Here is a 14,584-nt window from a genome sequence, read left to right as displayed (position 1 = left end):
TATACTTTTACTTTTTCTGACCATTCATATTTCTTACCATTTTTCTTATGATGTTGCTACATGTGGTCATTGTCCTGGGCTGTGCTATAAAAAGATACAGTGAGACTCACATGCCAACTTACATAAATGTCCCCAGGGTTTCACAGCTCAGCCCCACGATCCTTGCAGCTTGCATTAAAACAAATGAAAAGCTTTACTTCTCTTCCCAAAATCCCCCATTTAACTTACAAAACTCCCCTATGCAAACATTAGTCTATATATCTCATTAAAACGCAACCCTGTGCATGTTTATTCAGAAGTTCTACTGAGTTCTAGGGGGTTTCTTCTAATGTGAGTGTGTATAACATTAAAGCCTTAAAAAAGAAGCCTGAGGTCAAATCTATCTGGCAATCAGCCCTTTGGACTATCAGCCAAACATATTTACAAGTTAGTAACTTGGGTCAAACTTAGTCATGCATGGAGTAGACCTATTTAAATCAATGGACCAAGTCATGGAATAACAGGTGAAGTCCTATTGATTTCCATGGGTCTAGTCTCAGCATGACTAAGGTTGGATCCAATCTTAATGAGCTTAGAACTAAAGCCCAGAAAGGGCATTTTGTCACCATTGTTTCCAAATGGTCATAGAAGAGCTGATAAGAATATATTATTCACAGATAATTGCTTGAAAACTGCAGTTCCTGACTTGCGGGGGGATAGTACATACGATGACCATATCAGCCATGCTTATCCTAAATGGAACAGTTATTTTGAAGACTTAATCCTGAACTAGATTTGATGGAAACAAACCTACTAAATTGATGTTTGGAAGTCCATTTTATATGCCATTGGGTCAATGTAAAGAGTAAAAGGGGTATGTGGGTGAGGGCTGCTGAACCTTCCTCCCTCTGCCACTTACTTCCTTGCAGCCCCCTTTCCCAGAGACTTTCACCCCAGCTGGGCTCACCTCCAGCATCAGAGTTCTCCTGAGAGGAAATCACCTTGAGGGGCTATGGCTCAGTGGCAGAGCAAAAGGTCCCGGGCTCAATTTTCAGCATCTCCTGGTAAGGCTGGAAATATTCCTGCTTGAAAACACATGGTCTGACTCAGTATAAGGCATCCTTTGTCTCTAAGGTCAGGCGGCAAGGATTAGTGACAGGCAGAGAAAGTGTTTTAGCACCACACCCTTTTGCTTTTTAAATAGATAACTCAGTCCCTGCTGTACCTGTGATTGGGACAGATTCACATCTAAAGTTATGCTGCTGTCACATGTAGTTCGGGTGTACATTGGGATATTTAACCTTTGTTCTACCACTGTTTCAGCCTGAGCTAGTTCAGATGTGTTGTATAATGTGGGTTCCTGTTCGCTTTACCACAAGTACACATCAGGGCCACAATGACCTTGAACACCTGAAAAATTGTGTGGAGCAAAAATGCACCAACGCTCATCTGTGTTCAGGAAGAAGGAAGCATGCAATCACTCCAACAATAACTTCTCCATTAATGAACAAACTATGCACACTACCCCACATTTTATCATGCTAGCCTCGTGTGAATTGGTCCTGAGGCTTGGAGAAAATCCTTTGCTCCTCCCAAATTCACTCTCTGCCAAATGGTGTGAGAGAAGAAGAAGACCTTAGCATTGATGGTCCATATCCCCTATGTGGATATGGCTTCTAAGTCAAGAAGTTGAGATGATCAGCCCTGTAATCAAACTAAAATTATGTTAATCAGATTCATTCAGATTTCAGTTCACTTTCAACTGAGAGAGTGTTGGACAATAACAAATTGCTAGCAGAATTAGTATCTTAAGATATACACATTCACTCTAAAACTATTACACAGCTTTGAAATTGCTCAAAGGCTATGATCCTATGCACACTTAGCTAGGAGTACATCCTTAGGATCAAAATAGAGCTTACTTCTGAATAAACATGGATACAATCAGGCTGTTCTTCTTCAAATGCAAAGTCACATTTGCATAGTACCTGAAGATGTGAAGCATCATCTTAAAACATGTTTATTCTGAAGTGAGTGCCACTGTGGTCAATAGGACTTACCCCCCAGGTGAATGTGAAGAAGATTGGAGTTTTAAGAGTCCTTTAAATGGGCATCACCTCCAGTGCACCAGCCATCTCAACAAGCCCAGGGATGAGAGAAACCAGAGTGCAGCAGGCTATGGGAAGCTGCCTATGTCGTATGGTTCCCTAAAGGTGTTATTGCTACTCCTTGCAGAAGTATTTTTGCTCCTTCAAACACAATGTATTTTTTAAAACGTACTTCAATTTACTTTACATGGCTCCAGTTATTTTAAAAACACCGCTTGGGGATCTACACTACTGCTTTAAAGCGCTTTATAACAGTTTTGACAACTGTTGGGGCCCAGGACACACTCCATATACAGGTTTCAAAACGTTTTCAAAGTGCTTTAAAGTGCTTTAAAAGCAGTAGTGTAGATCCCCCACACCAATGAAGACTATAAAATCAAGATATATTTACTTACTCTCTCTCTCTCTCTCCCTTCTGCTTTTTTGTACTAACAATGACCAAACTTTCACAGAAATCATTCAAGAGAGAGCCTTACAAGTGAAAGCATAATCGTATGCATGTTTACTTGGAAGTAGGTTCCACTAAGTTCAGTAGGACTTAACCCAAGGCTGCAATCTTCTACACACTAGCTGGGCAGGAAGCCCCACTGAAAACAATAAACATCCATCCGGTTGTGTTGTGTTTGGCCCTTGGCATTCAGTTACTATCTCTTTTTTTCACTGTGATCAAGCTGAAAAGAAAGCAGTTTTGTACCAATGCTTATGATTTAGCCAACCAGAGGAGGAAAGTTTGTTGTATGCCACTAATGTTCCTCCCTAGAAGTTTCTTGTTTCAATAAACTGAATAATCCTGATACTTTTTCTCCCCCTAGCTTTTAACCATGGAGAAGAGCTTAGTATCGGTGCTGCTTCTGCTGGTTGCTGTCTCATGTACCTTGGCTAAAGATGATACTACTACTGCTAAGAATGGAAGAAAGGACAAGAAAGAAGCAAAGGATACCCATCCCAAACTACCCCAAACTCTCTCCAGAGGTAAAAATATGGTAGCTGAGCTCTATGGAAAGATCATTCTGTTCAAAAGTTGCTGCCTATTGAGTATTTTTAATTTCCCCTGCCTACAAACCCTTGTACTACTAAATATACATTTTTGAACTTATTTTTACCTTTGTTAAATTATAGTGCCTTTGGCACATCGTATTTTCTTTAAGTAAATTCTGTTATTCATTTGTTTAGCTGGCAAATGGTTGGCTAGTCTTATGGTTGGCTAGGGTTAGTCAGCCTTGCTTCTGGAGTATGCTGATGTGGCCATGGGCAAGGCCCTTGTCATGCAGCTCACTTTTCCCAGACTGTAAAATAGAAATAAAGCTGTCTTAAGGCTTTGGTGATCGCAAACACAATCAAGACTGTAAAGTGCTTTGAAAAAATTTCAGCACTATCCTAAATAAAAGCCCTACTGAGGTCCAAGGGGCTTACTAGAAGGTAAGTAGCCTAAGAGGACGATGTACAGAAGAAGTAGTAGATTAGTACTGCTGTTTCTATGGTAGCAAGGTATTAACTATAAAAGGAGGTTGTGTGTTTTTCCCTCTCCAAGGAGAAATTAGTAGCTAATTATCTAAAATCTACACTGAATCTGAAAAGAATTCCAGAATTCTAAGAAATGTTTGCAGTTAACCAATAATTTTTTTTAAAAAAATAAAATTAATCTATAAATACTTGAGGGGTGGACTATGATACCACAGTATTTTGGTTAGGGGAGCCCTTCCTCAAGACTGAAATTGAGATCTCCTCAACCACCAGATATTTAAACTAAAGTCCACTTGCCATTTTCCTCCAGGCTGGGGTGATCAACTTTTCTGGACACAGACTTATGAAGAGGCTCTCTTTAAAGCCAAAAACAAGTAAGTTCCCACATCTCCATCATCTTATGTGAAGTTTTCTGCTTTGCCACTTTTGGTTTGAAGCAATGAGAAATGTTTCAAAATCCCTTTCCAGCCCTTGAGTTAATACCGATAGCGAAGGCTGATCAATATGAAATTCTAAAATTGAGTCTTTTCTTTTTCAGCAACAAGCCTATAATGGTCATCCACCACTTAGAAGACTGCCCTCATAGTCAAGGTACTGTTCTTGCAAACATACAATGATCTTTGGGTTTCTGTCTAGCAAATTAATTGCCACCCTCTACCCCCAAATCAACTCTTCTTTAAAATTACCTGGAAAAGTAGAGAGCAACCTTTGCTTTCACCTTGTAATTATAGCAAAGGGGTTGGGGGGAAAGAGCCTGTTTATCCATCTAGAAATATTTGATATATATGCAGCTTTGCATTTTAAACTCGCTTAGCTCATACCACCATCATGTTTTCAGGAATAAAATGGAGTTTGCTTCCGCTGATGCTAAACAAAGAAGCAGCATTTTGTTGCAACAAAATAATAATAATAATAATAATAATAATAATAATAATAATAATAATATTTTTAAAGTAAAAATAAAATTAGCATCTGGAACCAAGCATCTGGGCCACTTCCTCACTATAAAATTTTTGTGTGAAAGTCCCACGTGAGTTTTGTGGATTGTGCCGTGTCATTCGTCCCAGAGTCCATTCACAGAAGGATTCAGTTCCTTTTCCCGTTATGCAGAAAAATAATCAAATAATTCCGTAAGAAAGTTCATAACCATTTAATAATTTGTGTTAGTAAATAACATGTTCTGTATTGTCCCCCATTCCATTCAACATTTCCCCATGTATATTTTCCAGCATGGTCTATGGGCTCATTTACACCAAGCAGGATATTCCACTATGAAAGCGGTATGAAAGTGGTATATAAAAGGCAGGAGCCACACTACTGCTTTATAGCAGTATTGAAGTGCACTGACAACTGTTGGGGCCCATAGACACATGCCATATACCGCTTTCATTCCACTTTCATAGTGTTATATCCTGCTTGGTGAAGATGCATCATGGGGCCCAACAGTTGTCAGTGCACTTCAGTATCACTATGAAGTAGTAGTGTAGATCCTGCAGTACACTTCAATACCACTATAAAGCAGTAGTGTGGCTCCTGCCTTTTATATACCACTTTCATACTGTTTTCATAGTGGAATATCCTGCTTGGTGTAGATGAGCCCTATGTCTCAGGAGAAACTTGCTTATTTTCCTGCGAATACATTTTAGTCTGTCTTGAACCTGGTGGGTCCTCTTTGTCACTGCCCCTACCTCCTGCTGCTCTTGGGGTGATGATTTGGGTTTCCCTAGGCTATTGGACTTCATTTCCAAGGTTCACCCCTGATGAAAGTCCAACCCCTAGCCATACACTTTACTTAGTACACGTCCTTTATCTCGACCACAGGCTACTCAACTCACCTGTGAAATTACTAGGCCTTCAACATGTGGCTTATGGGTGGGCCTATGTTTAGGGTGACCATATGAAAAAGAGGACAGGGCTCCTGTATCTTTAACAGTAAAGTGGAAAAGGGAATTTCAGCAGGTGTCAATTGAAGAGGGTGAAATTCCCTCTTCATCACAACAGTTAAAGCTGCAGAAGCCCTGCCCTCTTTTGTATCTGGCCACTCTACTATAGCTAGTGTAGCTTTAACTGTTGTGATGAAGAGGGAATTTCACCCTCTTCAATTGACACCTGCTGAAATTCCCTTTTCCACTTTACTGTTAAAGATACAGGAGCCCTGTCCTCCTTTTCATATGGTCACCCTACCTATGTTCCACCACCTCTCTTCTTAGAAATTAAGCCTTGGTTGGTTGTATCATTCAAACTTGAGTGCCCTGGGTAGATTCACAGGGCAAACACCATAGAAAAGGTATAAGTCTTTTATAAAACTTACTTAGGTCTTATTGACCAATCTGTACCAGTAGAGCTCCCTGACATAGTCTTTGGTTTTTCTTGCAATTTACTTTGCTATGTAAAGAAACCCAAGTTTCAAGACACAAATGCATTGATTGTGATGATCTCTTGTTCTCAGGACTTTTTTTAAAGACTCTCACTTGTTTAGCTTCTATCTTTCATTTTACGATGATTTCTATTAGATGCTAAGAGGGTGTTAATTTTGTTTGGTTTGTATACACAAATCAAACAAACTAGGTATATAGTGTTTTTTCCATGTTTCAGATTCTTTTCTTTTTTCAAATAGCTATTCTAATTTTTATTTCATTCCAGCACTGAAAAAGGCATTTGCTGAACACAAAGAAATACAGAAATTGGCTGAGAAGTTTATTCTCCTCAATCTTGTTGTAAGTTTTCAACATAACATTTGAACAAGTGCTCTATTTTGTAATACTCTGAAGCAATTATTCTTTTGGCCAAGTTTCATGCAATATCCAATGCTACCTCAGAGCTGCCCTACACAGGACATTTTCCCAAAAATGCAGATTGTCTCTGCATATGTTTCATTTTATAAAAGCATTCAAGTGCTTATTTTGCCATGATTTTCTGGTATCAGGAAACTAAGACACTTTCACATTCTTCATATATAAGCATACATCTTTAATATGCAATTTTTCTTATATGAATATTATCTCCGTCAATGATAAAATATTGCTGGTTGGATCCAGGATCAGCCTTCTGTTGGCTCTACTCATAGAAAGTGTCTCCTCCCAATTTTGGGGATTCCCTACACCACTCACTTCATTCAGCAGGATCCCCCAACTCTCTGCATAGCATTTTTAGGGAGCTGGAGGGGCTACCATGGGGAAAAGGAGGGTGGGAAGTCCACCAGACCAGTTGCATGTGCCTATTACATTCAATTCTTTATGTGAAATGTCCTATGACAAAAGGTTGAAGGAACTGAGCAGATTTAGCCTTGAGAAGATGTGTGTGTGTGTGTGTGTGTGTGTATTATGATAGCATCTTACAAGTACCTAAAGAGTTGTCACATAGAAGAAGACCGCAACTTGTTCTCTGGCATCCGAGTCTGTAGGGCACAAATTAACAGGCAAAAGTTACAGGAAGGCAGATTTTTGGTTGAACATCAGGAAAGAAATTCTAATGGGTCAGACAATGGAACAACTGCCTAGGGAGATGGTGAGCTTCCTGCACTGAGCAGGGGGTTGGACTCAATGACTCTATGATTCTATGTGGCGTGTGTGTGCATTACAGTTGCAGTTATAATGCTAACCGTGATTCCCTGCTACTCAATGTGTAAATTCTGTCATGGTTGTCACAGCGGGTTGGGGAGTTCTCCGTGTGATTCAGTACAGTCATTTAGATGTTTTTTATATCGTTATTCTAGTATGAAACCACAGACAAAAATCTCTCACCAGATGGCCAATACGTTCCCAGAATCGTATTTGTAGGTGAGTAGTTTAGGAGTCAAAAATATCTTACTTGAATAAATGGTTACAGACCGAGATTAACGGTAACAAATAAAACAACTGGAATAAAAGTGTTCTTCATATTGTTCAGTGTGATTGTGGATCTTTCAGTTTAACCATGTATATGTGAATATGTTTTACACCAGAACTGTAGACCCTCAGGGCTGGGAGCCAAAGCTGGTCAGGGCAACTTACCCTGGTCCCAGCACATTTCCCCTGTCCACCAATTGTTTGCTGATTTTCTAACTTTTCTGCGTTTCCCTCACCCCAATTCCAAAAGGTTGAAATGCCTCTCCTGAGGTTTAGTCACTGGCAGTAATTTGGTATTTTGGTCCCTCCCCTTTTGCCTTTGGCCCTGCCCACCACCAGAATGCGGCCCCCGAGATCTTTCCCAAAATTGCTTTTGGCTCTTGGCTTGAAAGGACTTTACTCCCCTGCTTTAAAAAAAAGGAAAGGAACCTCTCGTGCAAGCACATGAGTCATTGCTGACTCCTAGAGGGACGCCTGCTTTCGCTGACGTTTTCTTGGCAGACTTTGTAGCGGGGTGGTTTGCCCTTGCCTTCCCCAGTCGCAGTTACCTTTCCCCCAGCTAGCTGGGTACTCATTTTACTGACCTCGGAAGGATGGAAGGCGGAGTTGACCTGAGCCGGCTGCCTGAGAACCAGCTTCCGCTGGGATCGAACTTAGGCCGTGGGGAGAGTTTTGGCTGCAGTAACTGCCGCTTACCACTCTGCGCCACACGAGGCTCTTTCCCCCTGCTTTGCATTATCACTAACTCTTACCCCTCAACATTATTTATATGTCAAAAAGGCAATATTTATCGACAGCCATTTCTACCTATTGAAAGGAGAAATTTAGAGGAGCAGAGACACAGGAAGCGTCTCCATATCCTCCCTGATACCACTATGAGGCAGAGTCAAGCAGCTGCCTCAAGCACCAGATATGTCTTACTATTAAAAGTTAATAAATGGTAATTTAGATTTGGGGTTTATGTCATTGTGCCTGTAGCCACTTCTCTTGGCACCCATCAGGCTCTCTGGCCCTCTTGATTTTCATTTTATTTATTTTTGATTTTTTTAATTTTTATTTCTTAAACTAGGAGACTAGTATGCTACAAAGTGAAGCAGCAATATCCAGAGCTATCTTTATTTCCCATAATGCCCTTAGGCCCCATGTGGATTTCTTGGCTAAGAGACTTGTCTCTAAGCCTCATCAGTTTGCTTTCTGTGAAATAGGTGTTGTAGCAGAAAACTGTGGGGTCAAAACAGTGGTTTTGTGTTCTGGAGCTCAGGTCCCACCTTGTAATTAGGTTATTTTACCCTTCTATGAAATTGGTGTTTTGTGACTGGCCCATAGCTACTGTGGTAGCCATTTTGTGAACACACAATATCTATGGCAGCCATTTTGTGCTCACGACACTCTCAAAATTCCAAATGTGCCCACTGGCACCATAAGGTTGGGGACCACTGACTTATATTGGGCCTGTTCAGACAACATGCTAAGCCATGGTTAGGCCACGAACCTTTTTGCAGAAAGTGATTAGTGAGTGTATTTAAACCAGAATGGTTCACATGACACACAAAGCCATAATATTTAGCTCAAAACACTTAACCAACATGATTTAGCATGATGTCTGAACAAGGCCATTATAATTACCATGGGACAGCATCTGGATTTTCTAATATCGGTACCAAAATATCGACTATCTCTATCAAGTAGTGCATGATATAATGATACCCTTTAACCACTCCGCTTGCAGAAATGAAAGGAGAAGTTCGTTTTTAAAAGTGCAATCGAGATCATTGGGGGTAGTTTGTAGGGCAAGTTAAATACGCATTTCTCTTTTCTCCAGGTTGTATCTTCAACATGGAAAAATCAGGTTTTGCAAACATTCAAACACTAGAATGTGATTGCTGGCAAAACCTGAATCTCTTGTACTGCTGGTTCTGTGAGTGCTCTAGTCAAAGACAAGCTTGACTTGTTATATGACTCTCATGGGCACTTATGGAATAGGTCTTTAACAGCACACTTGACAACTGGTCCCTCCCCCATGTCCACAGTTTGCACAATTTAATTTTGGGGCAGTGGAATCAATAAAAGCCCCAAAATGCAAACCTTTAAAATGAAAAATAAATAAAATCCTGTCTGCCAAACTATATTTTGAAATTTGTGTACTAGAGCATACACTCCCCCATTTTAAAGAAAAAAAGGAGCATGAAAGTTTCTGCGCAAGCTCAAAGAGGTTATATTCTAAGATAGCTAAGGCTAACATATGTTGCTCATACTTTTTACATCCCTAATTTGCACTCAGTTCATTTACTATTTTGAATTTTCCAGGTTATATCCAGTGGTTGCTGGTGCTAGTGGAAAATCCTTCCATTTGAGCAGCTCAGTGCACCCCAATTTACTGTAGCCTCTCATGCCATATCTCATACTGCCCCAGAGCGTCCCCAGGGCCCTCTTGGTAAGATATGGTTGCCTGCAGTGAAAATTGGTTGCTCCACCTTGCGTGAGTAGAAACTTTCTGCTAGTGCACAGCCACCATTGAATACAACCCTCTGTATTTAAACACATTCTGCATTCTGTGATCAAGCACAGTAGATGCCATTTTCATTTACCTTGTAGTCTGCTGCTAATGGAAAGTAAACCCTTCCCCCTTTCCTTTCTCCAGATCCTTCACTGACAGTCAGAGCAGATATTACAGGAAGATATGCCAACCGCCTCTACGCATATGAACCTAACGATATTCCATTATGTAAGTATCTACTTCTTCCTTCTAGCACAGATTTGGAACATAGGAAGCTCCCTCATTCTGCAATAGGAGCTCCTTCCCAACTGGACAGTTACAATGGGAATCCACCATTAGAGTTCTGCAGCATTAACAACACAGTTCATTTAAGCACCCTTCTTCATACTGTGTTACAAACAGACAGCTGGTTTACTGGCTAAGGTTGCAATCCAACACCTCCTTACCTGGCAGTAAGTCTCACTGAAGTCAATGGAGCTTACTTCTAAGTACACATGGGTAGAATTACACTGTATGAGCTGTCGGTCCCCAGTCCAGATCTCACTTTAGCACAAAATCACATGGTAGCATAAGGCAAGGCATGATCGCCTAGGCTTAGCCCTCTATCTATACATGGGTATAAAAACATGGGCCTACTTTACAGGTTGGGCGTTTTGTAAGAATTACTAGGAAAATAAGCTGAGGACTTGGGAAATGTGTTCTATAAATATTAATTGAGCTCTCTCTAAATATCTATTAATTTGTTGACCCTCAACCCTACTTTCAAATATACCAAACTATTTGTCCATGTAAACATGCTCTGATTGCACTTCAACAACATATTGTATTACATAAATTGCTACATTATATTGCTACATTCCCCAACTGTGGAATGAGCTCCCTAGAGAGGTTCGCCTGGCACCTACATTATACTCTTTTCAACGCCAGGTGAAGACCTTCTTATTCTCCCAGTATTTTAACAGTTTATCATTGTAGCCTTTTAATCTTGCTATTTTAAATCTGTATTTTAAATCTGTATAAATCTCTCCATCGCTGCTCTGTTTTACCCTGGTTGTGCTTTTATATATTATTCATATTATGTTTTTATTGTTTTGATTTGTGTCTGATGGCTTTAACTTTTGTGAACCACCCAGAGAGCTTTGGCTATTGGGTGGTATAAAAATACAATAAATAAAGAAATATAGAAAATGTTGGCAATGACCCTGTTCAGACGACACGCTAAGCCACGGTGGTTAAACATTTTGAGCTAAACATTATGGCTTAGCGTGTCGTGTGAATCATTCCTAACCATAGTGGCTATATAACCATGATTTAAACACGCTCACTAACCATTTACTGCAAAAGGTTTGTGGCCTAACCACGGTTTAGGGTGTTGTCTGAACAGGCCCATGTTATTATACATGGACAGTTGAAAGCGATTTTTTCCTATAGCTCACCCCACACCCTTCTATAGATGAGGAGAACATCATTGGGCTGCTTCACATCAGGAAACATCAGAGGTCATGGCCACACAACATGATGGGGGGGACATGCGGGCCCCCATCCTCAGTTCCCCTCCCGATTAAAGCCCATATTACTAAGTACATTTACTAAGGAGTAGGCCCTTTTGACATCACTTCTGAGCTCACACACATAGGATTGCACGGGGGGGGGGGGGCGTGAAATGGAATCCGATTCATAAATGAGACTAGGGGGCTGCTGTTTACTGTGTGCTGCCATGCCCCCACCTGGTAATCCATCACTGTTGCAAAATCTTTACATGAACCAACATGGCAAACATGGGATTGCCTGACATGATGCAGGTTATGTTCATGCCACTACCAAAATATTCTTAGAGGAAGCTTTTGCATCAGAAATAAACCACATGCAGCTGAATGGCCCATTGGATAAAATAATCTCAGGTAGTCTTTACCTGCAAGCTTTAGCATGAGTAGCATCCTTAAATCAGACAAAATCAATGACCTAATTTAATTGAGCTATGAATCTGGTATTCTACAATAAGTACATAGATCTTTAAAAGCAATTATTATTTTTCTGCCACTATAAGTGCTGGGGAATAAATACAATATCTTTATTTCTCACTGTTTGCTTGATTTAGGGGGTACAAACTGACATTTGTAAAATTGATTTGAAATGTGGGCTACTTTTTGTACAAATATTTCTGACTTCTGGTTATTTATTTCTAGTGCATTCAAATATGCAGAAAGCTCAGAAGCTGTTGAAGACTGAATTGTGAAGAAAGAAAACAGATACTTTCTGAAGTCTTCCACCTCTAGCTTAGCCTTAAATAATTCTGTTCTCGCCAGAGAGAATATATAAGCTGGCGTTGGATATGCATACCAAGAACACATTCTAAGCCAAACTTCAAACAGGAAAACTGTGTTATAAATACTCATTTGTAACTGTTGCATTACGTACTGATTGCTTTTATAAAAAACAAAAAACACTGTATGTTCTTTTCTATTAATCAAGATTAAAATAAATAAATAAATCTACTTTATGGTGTTTACAAAAGTGCAGCCTGGCTTATTTAATGATCTTGTATAGGACCGTCCATAGGATTTCCAAGAGCAAAAGTAACATAGAAAATGCTGTGGCAGAGAGGTGGTGAAAAATAGAAGCAACAAATTGTATGAAACGTAATTGCACACAGACTAAAACTTGTCAGATGATTCCCAGAGGACATTTTCAGTCGATAATTCAGATGAGAGCCACAAGAAACCCCCAGGTTTTGGCAATTCCATCTCATACACTAGAGTAAAATGGCTGCTTGAAAAACAGCAGCTTATAAACTAAAGACAAATGAGAAAAATAAGGTAGTTTATTCAACCAGTAATGACAAATTCATGGAGGAGAAGTGGCTACTAGTCCTGATGACTGTACTGCCTGCAGTATCAGAGGGGGTATGCTTGTGTATAGCAGTTGCTGGGGAACATGGGCAGGGAAATGCTGTTGCATTCATATCCTGCTTGTGGGTTTCCTGTGGGCAGCTTGTTGGCCACTGTGTGAACAGAATGCTGGACTAGATGGAACCTTGGTCTGATCCAGCAGGGCTCTTATGTTCTTAAGACAAAACTAGAATTCTCATTCCTAACACTCAGCCTCATTTTGGCTCAAACTATTCCTGCCAAAGTAATGACTCCCAGCAGGATGTAGAAGCCACTCCTGTTATGAGAAGGAAAGGAAGGCATTTAAATGAGTGGACTGAAGGAGTGTTTTCCATGAGCCAGTAGGCCAGCGAAGGCTCCATTACTTACAGGTCTTAATTTACATTAAATCTGTTAAATAGTTAATGTTTGGTTCACCTGCTCATTATGTTACACATTCTACATCAGAACATGTAAACGAATAACTTGTAACCGAAGTATGGTCATCTATTATATATCGGTATTGCAGCTGTTTAAGTGTTAATGCTGTATATTAGCTTAGCAGGAACATGGAAAGCAGGCAGAAAAGAACAGACTTACAGCCATTTCACAGTTGAATTTTCTCAAATAAACCTGTTACCCTGCACCCCACAAGTTGCTCACACAAATACCTGGTTCAGGTAAGTACCTAAACCAGGCTTCCCCAACCATTAGCCATGCTGGCTGGGAAAGATAGTCCAACTCATTTGCAGGGTATCGGGTTGGGGGAAGCCGACCTAATCCACATTCACAGTGATGGATTGCAGAACTAGAATAAGGTGTGTTGCTCGTTGAGACAAGATGAGGCCCCCATTCCCTGTAGAGAAGCTGACCTAAGTGGCAGGGAAAAAAATCTTAATTCAATGCTAGTGATGGGACACAAACTTCACTGCACCTGAGGGCAGAGAACTAGATAAGGGGGTATGGTTAGGACACATAGCTCTGTTCTACAACTAGGGAATCAAAGAGATTCTTTTGGTTTGCATTTCTACATGGACTTACCTAATGTTGGACTTTCGTTCCAATAAGCAAAATGAAACACAGTCCTTTGAATGAGCGATTCTCAGAATTTTGCAAGGGAATTTTCCAATAAAAAAATATCTACAAAAATATATACGTTAGGGAAAAGAGCACACAAAATGGCATACATTTCTGAAAATAAGGTTGAAAATGCATAATATCAGGAAAATTGCTTACAAAAATGTGTGTGATATGCTACATTACATATAAAAATGCATGTATTAGGCAAAATGTACACAAAAATGTATACAAATTTTACTTTTAAGCTTAAAAAAGAATCCCAGTGCTTGGGAGGAACTGAAGTTAAGATTGTGAAAATAAGGGAATGAGAGAAATCGGAACTGTCAGATTCGCCCATCCCTACCTACAAATACCTCACTGCTGCTACACCTGGTGCCTTCTTGCTGCCCACTCAAGTGCTGAAATCCACCAATGTCCATCATTGCGCTAAGGAATTCCTGCTGGAGAGAAAGGCCTGAACTGGCTACCTTTTGCCTGCTTGCTTGGTCAAGAGCAAATACCTTGGTGTGGTTCAGACATAACAATAAGCCAAGGTTCCAGGAGAACCTTGGCTTATTGTTTTTGAGCACCAACAGCTCTGCTGCAAGCGGGAGGAGCTAAGCAAACCAGTGACCTTCTTTTAGTGTTATGTACAAACCAGGAGATCCAGATTGCCTCTCCCCCAACAAGCTAGAGTTGTAAGACAAACAACAAACCATGGCTTATGACTCTGGTTTGTCAGGGGGAGTCAAGCCAGAGTTCCCAGCTCTCATGTAACCCTAA

The 14,584-nt window shown here is 40.3% G+C and overlaps 1 protein-coding gene across 1 annotated transcript; it reads left to right on the top strand.

Annotated features, from left to right (window-relative positions):
* Positions 1–2,908: 2,908 nt before the first annotated feature.
* Positions 2,909–12,111, top strand: AGR2 (anterior gradient 2, protein disulphide isomerase family member). Its single transcript, XM_063118657.1, has 7 exons — positions 2,909–3,059; positions 3,862–3,925; positions 4,090–4,142; positions 6,195–6,268; positions 7,267–7,330; positions 10,020–10,103; positions 12,062–12,111. Exons 1-7 carry the CDS (start codon positions 2,909–2,911, stop codon positions 12,109–12,111), a joined length of 540 nt encoding a protein of 179 aa, XP_062974727.1.
* Positions 12,112–14,584: the final 2,473 nt, after the last annotated feature.

Source organism: Elgaria multicarinata, chromosome 1 (assembly GCF_023053635.1).
Source record: "Elgaria multicarinata webbii isolate HBS135686 ecotype San Diego chromosome 1, rElgMul1.1.pri, whole genome shotgun sequence".
NCBI classification, from domain to species: Eukaryota; Metazoa; Chordata; class Lepidosauria; order Squamata; family Anguidae; genus Elgaria; species Elgaria multicarinata.
This window is presented reverse-complemented; position numbering and strand designations above follow the sequence as displayed.

What these genes read in the sequence shown, in the direction of transcription:
- AGR2 (XM_063118657.1), top strand. Translation starts at nt 2,909, where the DNA reads ATGGAGAAGAGCTTAGTATCGGTGCTGCTTCTGCTGGTTGCTGTCTCA. An exon ending in ACCCCAAACTCTCTCCAGAG is followed by an intron (nt 3,060 to 3,861) that starts GTAAAAATATGG and finishes ATTTTCCTCCAG; the next exon opens with GCTGGGGTGATCAACTTTTC. An exon ending in TCCCAGAATCGTATTTGTAG is followed by an intron (nt 7,331 to 10,019) that starts GTGAGTAGTTTA and finishes TCCTTTCTCCAG; the next exon opens with ATCCTTCACTGACAGTCAGA.